The sequence below is a fragment of the Dendronephthya gigantea genome, unplaced genomic scaffold (genome assembly GCF_004324835.1).
Source record: "Dendronephthya gigantea isolate DGI-Jeju-01 unplaced genomic scaffold, DenGig_1.0 000012F, whole genome shotgun sequence".
Lineage (NCBI taxonomy): Eukaryota > Metazoa > Cnidaria > Anthozoa > Malacalcyonacea > Nephtheidae > Dendronephthya > Dendronephthya gigantea.
The window spans coordinates 1,559,191-1,574,856 of NW_021163022.1; the positions used below are offsets into that span (position 1 = coordinate 1,559,191).

At 36.6% G+C, this 15,666-nt stretch overlaps 1 protein-coding gene across 1 annotated transcript in view; it reads left to right on the top strand.

Annotated features, from left to right (window-relative positions):
• Nucleotides 1–11,765, top strand: part of LOC114519034 — a 29,768-nt gene extending 18,003 nt beyond the window's left edge. Inside the window, exons 2-12 of the mRNA XM_028539088.1 lie at nt 4,828–4,910; nt 5,146–5,254; nt 5,471–5,605; nt 6,020–6,121; nt 6,215–6,265; nt 6,375–6,572; nt 6,716–6,766; nt 6,919–7,710; nt 8,323–8,488; nt 9,635–9,749; nt 10,448–11,765. Coding sequence (XP_028394889.1) covers nt 4,828–4,910; nt 5,146–5,254; nt 5,471–5,605; nt 6,020–6,121; nt 6,215–6,265; nt 6,375–6,572; nt 6,716–6,766; nt 6,919–7,710; nt 8,323–8,488; nt 9,635–9,749; nt 10,448–11,765 — 3,120 coding nt within the window. The remainder of the gene's footprint in view (nt 1–4,827; nt 4,911–5,145; nt 5,255–5,470; nt 5,606–6,019; nt 6,122–6,214; nt 6,266–6,374; nt 6,573–6,715; nt 6,767–6,918; nt 7,711–8,322; nt 8,489–9,634; nt 9,750–10,447) is intronic.
• The last annotated feature ends 3,901 nt before the right edge of the window (nt 11,766–15,666 follow it).

A 15,666-nucleotide genomic window follows, 5' to 3' on the forward strand; every position in this document is an offset into this window, starting at 1 on the left:
TGCCAACAAGACAGACAAAGCAATAGAGCGGGCAAGTAAAGCTGTAGGTGGCATAAGGAAATCAATGCAGAATTTTGATGCCCAAGTGGCAATCCATCGAAAATCTAGTGCCCATAGTCACAAATCATCATCTTCAGATGAACTGAAAATTTTGAAGGACTTGCGTGATTTAAAGCCTTTCACATGTGAAAGCAAGAGAAAACATAGCTCATTTCCAGACGTGTCATCTGACCCACTACATGATCTTGATGAAGGAAAATTCAAAGAATGGCTCAATAGACATAAGAAAAACTTATTATACAATGTAACAGCAACAGAAGATGCTGAAGAAGGAGATAGTGATAAGGCTGACAATTAAAAAAATGACTTGTAATACTATGCATACTGTACAAATAATGATTGGGAATGTTTACTTAACTAAAATTAAGTTCCAATTTAATTTCATTGTGTATATAGATTTTATAGCCATTAACTGGATTTTGATCAGCCAAGTGTACAAATTGAACATTGATTGTTGCCCTCACATGCAAGAGCAACAACTCTTTTGTATAGTAATTGGGATATAATCATGGTATGAATAGTAAATTGCACTTGTTCTCAATGTATTAATGAAAAACTGCACTTGTGTTTCGGGAGATAATATTTAGTATAAATACACATGCAATTTCTTATTTTCTCATATTTTCTCATTGAACTATATGCCATTTCCTATACATACAAATGTTCAATTTGTTAATATTCTCAAACAAAAATTCAATTAAACACCATTTAAAGGTTTTGTATTTTTCAATTAAATTCATTTGCACCTACACTTTTACGGAATCATATATCTTTACCATGTTTCTTGATCACCTAAGTTAATTAATTACATCTTACAACTAACACAATCACATACCAAACTGCAATTGCTACAGCAAAAGTGGCCAACAACCTGTTCTTGGGTGGAAAGTGTCACATCTAAACAATCTAAAAGAAATTTCCTCATGCATGAATAATCTAAGTTGCAATAGTCCCTAATTTCCTCAGTGATCCCTTTCCTGTTCTTTGCAATGTCTTTATTATTATAATACAACACAGCCGTTGAGGCAGATCCATCTCTGCCTGCTCGTCCAGTTTCTTGCATGTACTCCCTAACAGTTCTAGGTGGTCCAATATGGATAATGTTTCTGATTGAGGGCATATCCACTCCCATGCCCATTGCAACTGTGGCGAAAACAACTCTCAACTTTGAACCAGGGTGTGCAAGTTCGTTCAAAATATGTTCCTTCATGGTAGCAGTTTGTGGCGAGTGGAATTGGGAGAATAATCGATTCTCAGGAATTGTGTCTGCGCCAGTTGGAAAATATTGCTCCTGGCCTAAAATTCTTTCAAAGAGCCTATATGCAAATCCACACCATCTTAAGTTGAGATAAATAATTGTCATGGGAAATTCAGTTTTTTGTTCTAATAGCTTCATTGCAATTGGTGTTAAAATTTCTTCATATGATTCAATATCTGGACCATTCCTGAAAACCTTCTTGAAGAAAATATTTGTTCTGTTTAAGCTTCCTACAACTTCCAGTGGATTCCTCATGTGCAAGGTGCTCTTTATTACTTCTCTATCTTTTTTGCTTGCAGTTGCAGTAAGTGCTAAGACTGGAACTGATGGAAAAAGAGAGCACAGCATACCAAGATAGGAATAGTCAGTCCTAAAATTATCACCCCTAAAACATAAAAATATTTCATGTTTGGTGGTATGTAAACATAAAATTGAATAATCAAACATTCACTAAAATCAGTCAGTTATTTATAGTTTGGAACAAATTTTCAAACATAAAAAAATATTGTTCAACTTACCACTCCAAAATGCAGTGAGCTTCATCGACAACGATAACTTCGACCGATTTTTGGTACGGCGAAGACTGGAATAAATCCATTCCTGTTTTTGACGACAAACATGCCTCCGGATGAAGAAACATGATGTCAAACAATGCGTCCTTTATATCAGGTGCCTCACAGAAACTGGTGGAATCTTTTTCGAGAAATACTGCTTTCAAATCCGCGCCGTTATTTAGCTTTCTTAGTTGATCACAAATAAGAGAATTTAGAGGTGAAACAACAAGAATAACAGGAGTATTATGGCTTAATTCACGACCAAATCGTATTTGTTCAAAGGTATTTCGTTCGTTCAGCAATGATGGCAGCAATTGGTATATCAATGATTTTCCGTAACCTGTAGGTAAAACAGCGACACAGTCTTTCTTTTTATAAAGCGCCTCCAAGCACTTCACTTGTTTTGGCTTCAAATTTATATTGTTATAAATAACACTTTTATTGATAGCGGTATGAAGACAAGACAAAAAACCCATGCTTTCTATTCTTTATTCGATTCAACCTCGTACTTGTATTCGATTAAGCCTGCGATTAATTACCCACCCCCACTTAGTAGAAGAATTCCTTTAGGGTCACATGACCAGCCCATACCAGGGTATTTTCTCCCCACGAGTAAAGACCCTGGGTACGAGGTTGGATTAAGCTCCGGTTTTTGATGACGGATGGCGAGTGAATAATATAGTGTATACTATATGTAATTTGATATTGTTCAAGAGAAAACCGATAGTTCTTTGGATGCCTTTGTGCCATGATTAAGCTCCGGTTTTTGATGACGGATGGCGAGTGATTACATATACTCATATAGCATATACAACGCATGCACATGTAAATTAATCATTCCTGATGATGACTAAATATAGTCGAAACGTTGAATGAAAATGCTTACTGAGTTATTATTGTTGTGTATTGCAATATTTACCAACGCAGGTTTTAAGTGACGCTAACCGCGCTCGCGAAGGTATGTTTTTATCTCATTCAATGTCATTTTGCTAACCATTTTCGAATCGTGAGCGGTAGACAGCACTATTGTAAGATAAGAAACGGCCGAAATCGTATTTCCTCTACATCTTGAGACATATAAAGAGCTTTAAAACGCAATGTGATCCTGACACTCCATATAAACTATAGTATGTCCGACCTGTGTTTGTCCGAATTTTTGTCATTTGATCACGTGTTTTTGATAAGTGTTTGACCGTCGGAATGGTGGATTGCAGCATACCTCATATCTGGCGCTTGTGTATATTATTATATATATATATATATATATATATATATATATATATATATATATATATATATATGTATAGGTTATCACATGAGGGGCGAGGTGATATCAGTTTTATCGCTTGAGGGACGATATCATAAATGTCACGAGTGAGCGCAGCGAACGAGGGTCATTTATGATATCGTCCTGACAGCGATAAAACTGATATCACCTCGTCCCGATTGTGATAACCTGTTTATCACATACTTCCTTTTTTTCTATAAAGCAATCGACATCGACTGAAACAAACCTCGAACTGCTCGAGTCAGCCATCTTTGTTTTGACAGCGGCAAATGCAGCGGGACAAAAAGCGATATCAGTGACAAAAAGCGATATCAGTGACAAAAAGCGATATCAGTGACGATATCGTTTTTATGTCACCCTGTTATCGCCCTGATAAAGGCACAAGTATGTGATAAATATATATATATATATATATATATATATATATATATATATATATATATATATATATATATATTTATATATATATTTATGTATATATATTTATATATATATATATATATATATATTTATATATATATATATATATATAATTATATATATATATATATTATATATATATATATATATATATATATTAATATATATATATAAATATATATATATATATATATATATTTAGATATATATATTTAGATAGATAGATATATATATATATATATATATATATATATATATAGTAGATATATATATTTAGATATATATATTTATATATATATATATATATATAGGTTATCACATGAGGGGCGAGGTGATATCAGTTTTATCGCTTGAGGGACGATATCATAAATGTCACGAGTGAGCGCAGCGAACGAGGGTCATTTATGATATCGTCCTGAAAGCGATAAAACTGATATCACCTCGTCCCGATTGTGATAACCTGTTTATCACATACTTCCTTTTTTTCTATAAAGCAATCGACATCGACTGAAACAAACCTCGAACTGCTCGAGTCAGCCATCTTTGTTTTGACAGCGGCAAATGCAGCGGGACAAAAAGCGATATCAGTGACAAAAAGCGATATCAGTGACAAAAAGCGATATCAGTGACGATATCGTTTTTATGTCACCCTGTTATCGCCCTGATAAAGGCACAAGTATGTGATAAATATATTTATTATTTATTGAAAATGAGTCAAGAGTTTTGATTGGCCAGCAGCTATTGGCGAAATCGTCATATCCGCTCGGCAGCTGCCCAAATTTGGACAGTGACGTCACTTCGTCGGATATGAAAAAAATTATTGCACGTTTGACGTCACTTCGTCAGATATGAAAAAAATTATTGCACGGTATGACGTCACGCTAATTTATGCGGCTTGTGCCAAAACCTAAAAGCGGGAAAATACGAATGGCTTCATCAAAGGAAAGGTTCAATTTTTGCAAATAAATAATAAAACAATTATTGAATTCGGTTCTCGCAGGATATGAGGAATTATCAAGGCCTCGGTTTGTGTTATCCGCCTCAGCCTTCGGCTTCGGCAGATAACACAAACCTCGGCCTTAATAATTCCTCATATCCTGCTCAACCTCATTCAATAATTGTTTAATATATATATATATATATATATATATATATATATATATATATATATATATATATACACATACTGTATATTATCTTCAGAATAGATATTTATCTTTGTTTCTTTGTTTTCATATAAATTTCAGGCATTTCAAGAAGTTATTAAGAAGGATGAACATTTGGCTGTTGGGCATTTCATGTTAGGTGTTGTCAACCTGATGTGTACAAGGTAACAGATTAGAAACATTCCTGTACAATCCATTAATTTCAAAACCTAGAAATGTAAGAATACCAAATGTTTTTATTTAATAATCAAGTGTTGCATTAACCTGAAGGTGTATTAATCCAGGTATCTTCTATTTCTAAAAAGTATATTCTCTCTACCAGTATCAACAACCTCATCAATTTCACAAATTATGAACATTCATCAAACACAATCCCATTTTTCCTGATCTTTTCAACAGGTACTCAGATGCTCTGGTAAACTTCAATGAGACATTTAGAAATCTAAGAGAAAGTAAATTTATTGACTACAAGCAGCTGGGCATGCGGTATAAGTTATATAAGTGTGAGGTAAGCATACTGTGTTATAAATCTTTTATTTTGACTTGCCTGTAAGTTCTTCAGAGAATGGAGGGCATAGACTTTTGCAAGGCATGCTTGTGTTTGGCGTTACTATTTTAAGAGTGGGAAAGTAAATTTTTGTGTCAAGATTGTTTTCCACAACTAATTGGCTAGTAGTTGTGCTTAAGTTTCTACAAATTTTTAAGATTTGTTTAAATTTTTTAGGTCCTTCTCAATCGTGCTGTATGTCTGTCCAGTCTTGGTTATATTGACAGTGCAGTTGAAGATCTTCTTGCTGGGCTGCAGTGTAAAGTTGAACCACGACATAGCATCATTGATGTTAGCTTGAATAACTTGCAGGTATTTTTTTATATCTTAAGTATTTTCATGATAGTTAAATATGCAACATGCATATATTTAAATATGCAACATACATAGAAATACTTCACCATTTTTGCATTGTCAAGAGAGAAGACTGGATACCTGAACCGTAGAGTCTAGTTCATGAAGTACTCTATAGTTATAGCTCTACTACTGCATACTTAAGGTGAAGAAAAGTCATGCTGTCAGATAAAAGATTACTATTTTGTGATACTATTTTGTAATCCTGCATGGACAAGTGTTTATGTGACAATCACTTGTGTGTTCTAGAGTGAGACACAATTGTTTATGTTCATGCAAGAAAATGCACAAAGCTTGTCCAGATGTTGTTCTGTCCCCTGTTTTGAATCCTGTGTAATCCTTCAATGCCAAGTGTAACAAATCTTTTTTTAGAGTGGCCAAGGCATAGAGTTTCTTGTGATGGATGCAATTTTTCAGCCACCAAAATCCAAGACAGCAAATTTAGAGAAAAGAGATTATCTAGGAAAATTACAGGTATGTAATTTCATTATTTCTTCATGCAAGTGTCAATTACCAATCTTCAATACACGCATCTCATTCACTGAATACATTTTATGTCTTCAACAGGTTGTGGTTGATAGTGGAGCTTATGAAACAATGGAGACCCCGTTACATTTGGTAAGAAAATCAATTTTTTTGACATTCAGTAGTCTCAGAATAAAGATTATTCATTGTTCTTATAATAATTATAAAGCTAGAAATTTTAATGTCTGACTTTTTTCGTTAGAGAGGACGAATTAACAGTAGTGCTCCTACAGCAACGTCAAAGCCTCCGGTGACAGATGTTGGCGAATCATATCGAGTACTCTATGATTTCACCGCACAAAATGCTAATGAAGTGTCTGTCAAAGCTGGTGATATTATTACAGTGACTGAAACTGCTAACGACGGATGGTTTACCATGGTAACCAACGACTCGAGAAAGGTAATTTCAGTCTCTGAATACCAATTTTTAAGAAGAAAAAATAATTTTTTCTTTCCATTGTGCAGAATCTGCATCCATCAGAGCCATGATTATTGTGCCATCATCACGACGGCTCTGGTATTATTTTATTTTCTTTCATTTAGAACGGGCTAGTGCCAGGTTCCTATGTGGAGAAATATAAAGAAAGAGATGAGGTGACAACGCTCATAAATTTCTATTAAAAGTCGACCGACTGAACGTAGTGAAATCGTTCAAGCAATGAAGCAAATATCCAAAAACCATATATCACGGCCCAATATGTCCCAATATAAACTTGTTGTAAACATCAGTGTATAATCTTTTTTAGCCTGTTACTGAACGTCAAGCTCTTCTTACCGACTTACGAAAAAAGGAAACACGACAGTCATTGAGAAAGGTTAAACCCCCCGTAAACAAACAACAATATAAACCCCTCCCTGGAGAAAGGCATAGCAGCGTTATCGAAAGTGATCATACGTATGCCAACAGTTATCGTGAACACCCCCGGAAAGAACGTCCAAAGACAGTAGAACTAGGGAGGTTAAAAAAAATGAGTCCAAAACCTGTTCCAAGACTGAACCTCTTCCTACAAAAAATGCACGCGGGTCCTCCGAAATTTCGTCGCAAAAATTCGTTGGAAAACATACTAGTAGAAAAAAGTCCAAAAAGTTCGCCGCGTTTTGGAAAAAAGGGCCTTGGCTCGAAAAAAGGAGAAACGAATAAGAATGACGTTGATGATGACGATGGTGATTACGAACACATTCCAGATGTTACCGAGGTAAAACCGTATGCTGTACATGACGTAATAACACCAGCAGAAAGACTAATGTCTACAAATGGTCGGAAAGCTCCGGAGCGGCCCACTTCCCCGCCAAAAGTAGTCACGACCATGAAACCATCACGTGCTTTCGCTCCTCCAACAGTTGCTCCGCGTTTTCCACGTGCTAAATCTATTTCTACTGTTGGCTCAATTACGTCGACAGTGGAGGCAAAACCCACTTTGGGGTCACCGACTTTCCCAAAACCAGTTAAGATGCCCCCTAAAGTACCCCAGTCACCGCCTAAAGGCGCCCAGTCACCAAGACGTGCTAAGAAGGATACTGAAACTCCTGCAAAAGAGGTTAGTTTGGATCATACGTAAAGTTCGTGGCATTGTCAAAAAGTAAAGTTCGTATCAAGCGAATCATCACATGGTATAATGCAATAGGTTGTGTTGTCCGTACAGTCGTGAGTAAACGCTCTTTCAGTCTACTCATCCCAAAACGCTCTTTAAAATGAGCACAAAAGAATTTTTTTGGATGAAAACCCTCGCAGCGAGTGTGATTTTGCTTACCCGCAACCAGATTGCGGCGAGACTGACACAAGACCTGGTTTTGTCATATTAAATTTCATGTACTTCGCTCTCATCGTCTTTGTCGTTACTACCGTATGCATTATCGTGCTCTCTTTCTTCGGTGAGGAGCCTGAACTCGAGAAGGTAAGCGACTAGTTTAAGGCTCTTCTCCATTCATTGCAAAATCTCACGCAAGCTTGTTCAATTGCTTGTAACTGATTGATTTTCATTATATGAATATAAGCTTTAAGACTACCTACATTAGACTACACCAGATATCTTTTCATCAAGTAGAATTGACACAAGCAATATCAGATTGTATTTTAAAAGATTGTATTTTAAATAATTGTATTTTAAAAGATTGTGTTTTTAATGCGTGGGAAAATATTGTATTTTCAGGTGTCTCGTCTCACATTTTGGACTCGTTTTGATCCTCAAGATGAATCAAGTGTATTGCCCAACCTTCAGAATGCTGAGAGCTTGGAGTTGTCTGGTAAGGATGGGCAAAAACCAGAGGAAAATGAAAAGGATAAAATAAAGATTGAAGAAGTCGATATAGTGGAAGGTAATTCCGTCTTTTTCTATTACATTCGTGGCATTCGTCTTATGTTCTTTTAGAACATTTTTTTATGTTCGTCTTATGTTCGTTTTATGTTCTTTTTTTTACATAAGACGAACTGCGAGAAAGGTAAACTAGATAAGTCTGCTGTTGCTCACTATGCGTGGACTTATGATCATCGCATTAAATGGAAAGATTCAAGCATTTTAGCGAATGATAAGTATACCGTCTCTCGTAAAATAAGAGAATCATTGAAATCTATAAACATCAAACTATCGCCCAAGAGAGTAAGCCGCTCAATAATACATGGCGTGCTCTTTTCAATGTCTGCTAGCTAAATACTTGTCTGGACACGCGCATTAATTAGAACTATATATTTTCCATAATTATTTGGTAAGTGAAACCGTTTAATTAATGGCGCGAGCTAACAAATCACGACTAACGTGATATTTAAGTGACGTGTGAATGTGTATTCAGATAATTGCACTGATGAAGGCCCGGGTTAACGGACCGAAAGCTTTGCAATATTATATACTTACGTGGTGTACCAACAAGCTTAATTACTTATCGATTATCACCATGCAAACGTGCAAGAATAAAAGATATATAATTATACGTATATATTTGCCCTGCATGGACATATATAGCCCATGCAGTTTCCGAGATTTAACGAAACTGGACTTTTTAAATATTATTGTATTTTAAAATGGATAAATAACATGATCCTGGTAGTCGTGTAATCATCTCGACGATAGCATGTGATTGTTTTGTTTCAAAAAGGCTGATTTTATTACCTGAATACCTAATTGGTTAATCTTGGTAACCGGGCTCATGCAAACAACCCCTAAATCTGATTTTCAGGCAATTGAAATTTCGGTTGTGACTAATTTGCACACATTAGTCTGATTATAAATTCAACAACGTTTCAGTTGCAAGTCCCATCTGCATGTCCAGGACTGAGGTACATAGCTAGGACCTTGGGCGCTTGCTTCCAACTGTTATACCAGCTAGCATATATATATGCATGCATGGTGTATCAAAGCAATCGTAAATATTCATGATGCTAAAAATGAAGTAATAAAATAAAAATAAATCTTTAACCAAATTCCGATCAATATTTCGATTGTTTCTACTTCTTTTATACAAATACAGAAACTGAGCCAAAGCGTGACGGAGTATCTCAAGATGTTAAGAACACGTGGTTTGAAGATACTTTTCTTAACTCAAAACACAAGCTAAAAAAAGAAATTCATGAAAAACTAAGGAGGTAATTCAATGAATTTGTCAATTTTATTTTTTTATGTTCTAAAAATATCATCTCAGTTTACAACTTTCTGTCCTATCGATTTATATAGAGTGCCCTGTGAGCCGTGTGAGGATAGGGTGTCCTTGCGCATATCCAGTCTAAGGGGCCGGTTACATGGACCGGGCTAGCTTTGCCGGGCTGAAATTTAGCAAACGATTATATGAGTATTTTTTGCCGGGCTGAAATTTAGCAAACGAAGAAAATTTAGCAAACGCAGAAGCCATTGTTGTTTATGCATGTGTGTAACACTGCATGCGTTGACGAATTCCCAGCCCGGGCTGAAACGATTACATGCGAACATTCAGCCCGGCAAGACGGGCTAGCCTGGTTGACATAACCGGGCCAGCATGTAATCGAAACGTCAAAAATTGCTTGCGATAATATAGGAAACAGGCTACCCAGCAAGGCAGTCGCCCCTAATCTTATTTTCTATAGCACGACAATGTGCTACTATAGTTAAGAGTCTCCAAAGTAAAAGTGCAAAGCTATATACTTCCTCCCCTAACTGCATGCCTAAAAAAGTTGATATATAAAGGGAAGTTGTTTGAAGACGCTGCCATGCTGCTCCCTGGTTATATTGGAACGTATCTACAATCTTTAGAAAATATAATTAGTTGTTGCTTCCTTAACATTTATTAGTTGTTCTTAATATATTACAGTTTCCCGTGGTTGTGTGGAGCGTATGGCCTTGCTGGTTCCAACAAAAAGATTAACCATCTGCATATTTACCTCACAGTCAAAAGAGGAATGAAAAAATGCGATGTACGACGCGATCTTGAAGAAAAATTTAAATGCAACGCAAAGGAATATTTTGAACTTATACAAGAACCTAAAGGAGAACCAAAGATCAAATTCTTAGTTCGAGATCAAAATGGAGTAGAAGCTGAGGCACCAGAGTTCGCTACACCAGTCCAGCCAACACCAGGTGGTGGTGTATTGGCTTGCAGTATACATAATCGTCATGATCATAACTACATGCGAATACCTGAGGAAAACGAGACGGATTCACCTGATGTGCAAGGAACAGGAACGTTGACTATGTTTTGTTGTGAAAACGGACAACATTATGCACTTACTTGCTTTCACGTTGCTTGTGCCTCTGATGTAACTCGTCTCGATTTCACTTTTAATGCGGGATGGGAAAAAGATTATAAAACGATCAAAGAGATGCGCCGTACACGTTCTGACTATCAATGCCAAGCCAAAGAAAAGCGATATTATTTTCAAGAACGCAAAGAAAACAAAAACAGTGAGGCCATTTCGTTTGGGGAAGATGGAAGTAACTATTCAAAACTTGGTGACTTTTCGAGTTCTCATTTTGACGATGAATGTGATATAATGTCTCTTAAGATTCCAAATGACGTAAAATTTTCTTGCAAAATAGCCGGTGTGACTTCACCGGATTGGAGTGAGATAAATGATGAACTGTTCGAAAGAGTTTTTAAAGGCAGCAAAGAGGATTCAGTAGACGTTCAGAAAAACGGTTTCTCCTCGGCCTTAACGAGAGGATGTATTGTACCTTATGATTTTAGTTTCAGCAAAGAAGAGGATTCCTTATTTGAGGATGGATACGTTGTCAAAGGACACGATTATCCTTTCTTGGATAACGGTGATTCGGGATCTCTCGTTTTATTTCATGATAAGAAAAATGTAAAACAGGCATTTGCCTATGCTGTTTGCGAAGTGGATGCTGATTGGCTACCAAAGCTCAAAGAGTCAAAAAGTAGTTCCAATGAGGGCGATAGCGACAGTAGCAGCACTTGGAGTGATGAAAGCGATGACGGGGGAATTGTCTTCCAAAAGGAAAGTGCTGACGACGTGGATAGTGAAGAAAAGACAGAGAAAGAAGAAACTGCAGAAAAGAAGGTGTTTCCAAATGGATCTTATTCAGTCTGCTTACCATTAGATACTGCTTTAGAAAATCTTGCGTTTTTAAAAGCAGCGTGTTTTAAGGATTGTGCTAATAGCCGGCAGTAATGCAAGTTTTGTCATTTTTAAGAACCTCAAAACTATTCAAAATATATGAAAATTAAATATATATATGCAGCTCTTTGTAACATGAAGTAGTAAATACATAAGTTATAGCCACAAACAAGTCACCTTCACCAGCAAAATGTGAACAAGCACAAGTAGAGGGCCAATAACGTCTCCGCCAAGTTAGGCGAATTGGGAACTATGAATTAGTATTGCCTCTGAATGAAGTTAGAAAAATAGCATGTGTACGTGTGTACATAATTTAGGTAAAAATTTAGAAATGTCATTTTTTTAATCAACCGTCTAATTATATAATGTATGGTAATGCTAGCTATGTTTTTCTTATTGGGTCAGATACAGTACATCTCGCAATGTCGCACGTCATTGGCGAAACAAGTGTACCGGTTTCAAGAAGATTGCAAATTTGCCACTTCCAGTTTCTAAAATATCCGTTTTGTAGGTAGCTGCTGCGCATGCGCAGCTAACCACTATGTTGTCAACCTCGTACCCAGAGCCCGCGATCCTTGTACTAAGTTACTAACTTTCGCTGCAGCTTCCCCCTGGCCATCATCGGACGTGGAGCAGAGCCAGTCTGCTTGGCCGGCTTACGCGTTCGTCGCAACTTTAGGAAAATGCCGCGAGTTGTTTATTGAGAATTCAAAATGTCTTTATTGTTCGGTTTGGCAAATTTTAAGCCAAAGTAAAAAAGTAATTGCGATATTTGTTTATTTCAATCGCTTAATTGTCCATTGTGGTCGAACGAACGGATTTACCCGAGCGACTGATTTCAGACACCAGATCTAGACAAAAAATATTTTTGCTTCACTTTTTGGTTTGGATCACTGTCTGTGAACTCTCTCAGTGGAATGGTCCCCAGGTTCGGTTTGGTTCATAAAGCTCAGTAGTCTATACAGCATTCACTCCAGAAATTCTTATTAGGTCAGGCATAGTTCCCCATGGTTGTGTGGAGCATATGGCTTTACTGGCCCAAACAAGATTCATCGTCCACATATTTACCTCACAGTTAAAAGAGGAACGAAAAAAATTGATGTACGACGCGATCTTACGGAAAAATTTAATTGTGATGCTAAAAAATACTTTGAACTTCTAAAAGAACCTAAAGAAGACCCGAAGATCAAATTCTTAGTTCGAGATCAAAATGAATAGAGTGTAGAAGCCGAGGCGCCAGGGTCCGCTACACAAGTCCTACCAGCATCAGGTGGAGGCGTATTAGCTTGCAGTTGGACAAACTGGTCATAACTACATGCGAGTGCCTGAGGAAAACGAGAGGGATTCACCTGATGTGCAAGGAACATGCAGGAACGTTAACTATGTTTTGTTGTAAAAATGAACAACATTACGCAATTGACTTGCTTTCACGTTGCTTGTGCATCTGATGAAAACCGTTTTGACGATGCATTTAGTACAACATACAAAAAATATTTACAAAAGGTGAAAAAATGCGCAGTTCAGATAAAAAGATTACCTTTTTACCGAAGCCGGGAAGGGGGACTACTGAGGGAACAAGGACAACAATGATGGAAGCAAGTATGAAACTTTGCGAATTTTCGTTTTGACGATGAATGTGATAATGTCGCTAAAAATTCCATATGGCCGGTACATTCTTTTGCAAAATAGTGGGTGTAACATCTCCGGATTGGAATGAGATTACTGATAAACGGTTCGAGAGAGTTTTTGAGTAGTAGGAGAGAAAAATGGTTTCTCTTCAGCTTTAACGAAAGGTTTATATTGCTCCTTATGGTTTTAGTTCCTATTTGAGGATGGATACGCCGATTTTTTATTATTATCAGTTATTATTATTATTATTAAAAATTTATTTATACACGGTAGAATCATCAGTAATGTTATATATATACAACAAACAATAAAGAGAAATATCTAAAACCTTTTAGCCATACAAATAACAAAGCACACAATAATAACACAAAATACTGTTTTACATGATTGCCGTGTGGAAATCAGATATTCAAAAGAATTTGTCAAGTTCGGATTTAAATTGTTGCAGAGAGGTAATTTTCCGAACATTTTCTGGAAGATTATTCCATAAACAAGCCCCGCTATAACTAAAACTACGTTTTATGTAGTCAGTATGGGGCATCGGTAGATCAACTTGTTTGACCGAGTTTCTTAATGTATAACCTGTGCTCCGTGGAACAAACATATTTCGCATATAATCAGGAGCTAAGTTGTTTAAAGATTTAAACATTACAATAGCTTTTTGTTTCTTGCGACGAATATTAAGCATATCCCATTGCAACATGTCAAGAAGTTCACTAGACCTTATATCGTAACTGGCTCTCATAATTACTCTGGCTGCACGATTTTGCAGTTTTTGTAGTTTATCGCTAAGTTCATTGCTTAGACCATCCCAAACTGGAGAACAATAATCAAAATATGGCAATATTAAAGCATTATAAATTAGCACAGCAGAGTGTAAAGGGACACAAGGTCTAATTCTTTTCAAAGCCCCTATCCCTGACGAAATTTTTTTACATAATTCATCAATATGATTGGACCAAGAAAGACGGTCATCGATGGTCAGGCCAAGGGAAATAGTGTGACCATTCCGCTGGATCGTCTGATCGCCAATTTGAATACAAATTGTACTGTGATTATCGGCAGATATTTTTTGCCTCGAGCCAATAACCATAAATTCGGTTTTAGCTATATTCAGACTAAGTTTATTTGCAATCAACCAAGTTTTGAGATTAGCAAGTTCTGAATTGACTAGGGGCTCAAGTTCAGGTAGGTTACGTGCCGAAAGGCTAATATTAGTATCATCAGCAAACTAGTAAATTGGCAGAGGCTGATCGAAGACAATTTGGTAGATCATTTATGTAAATTAAAAATAGCAAAGGGCCAATAATACTACCTTGGGGCACGCCACAATTAATTGCGCCAAGACTAGATAAACTGCCGTTGACATCACATTTTTGGGTTCGGCCACTGAGATATGAATTAAACCACCTTAGGGCATTCTGGTCAACACCATAGTTTACTAATTTACGCAGTAAAATATCATGGTCAATAGTGTCAAAGGCCTTCTTCAGGTCAATAAATATTACCCCATTGAGAAGACCTTTGTCTATATTCACCGACCATTTATTAGTGGCCTCAAGTAAAGCTGTTACTGTACTATGGAGCGAACGAAAGCCAGATTGGCAGCTACTTAATAAATTATTCTCCTTTAAATAGCCAAAAAGCTGATCATAAACCATTTTTTCAAAAACTTTTGAGACAATTGGTAATATTGAAATTGGACGATAATTGCTCTGGTCAGATTTCCTGCCTTTTTTAAACACTGGTAACACCCGCGCGAGTTTCCATTCTGTTGGATATATTCCGGTAACAATCGATCGCTCAAATATGTTGGTAAGCGAGGGACCAACAACAAAAGCCGCAATTTTTAGGAGCCTAGCTGGAATTTTATCAAGACCCATAGCCTTTTTTTCATTAAGTTTACTTAACAGTAGACATACTGTTTGCTCAGAAGGGGCGTCAAGACTAAAAGATTTGGTGGTTGGTTTTAAATATATTTCCGGGTTAATGTTAGTTTGTGGAATTTCCCTAGCTAAGTCAGGACCAATATTGTCAGGACCGATACGTTGTTAGAGGTTACGATGGTCCTTTCTTGAAAGACGTTGATTCAGGATCTCTCGTTTTCTTTCATGATAAAGATAATCTGAAGTAGGCATTTGTTTATGGTGTTTGCGAAGTCTTCCAAGACAAATTTCCCTTCTCAAACGCACAAACTTAACATGCTTTCTCAAACATGTCTGTTCTGAACAGCACGACTTGGCAGTTTTGAAACCAGTGCATGGAACAAGCCGTACCGGAACAAAACGGGTCAAAAATTTCCATTTCACAGGAACATACTTTGCAA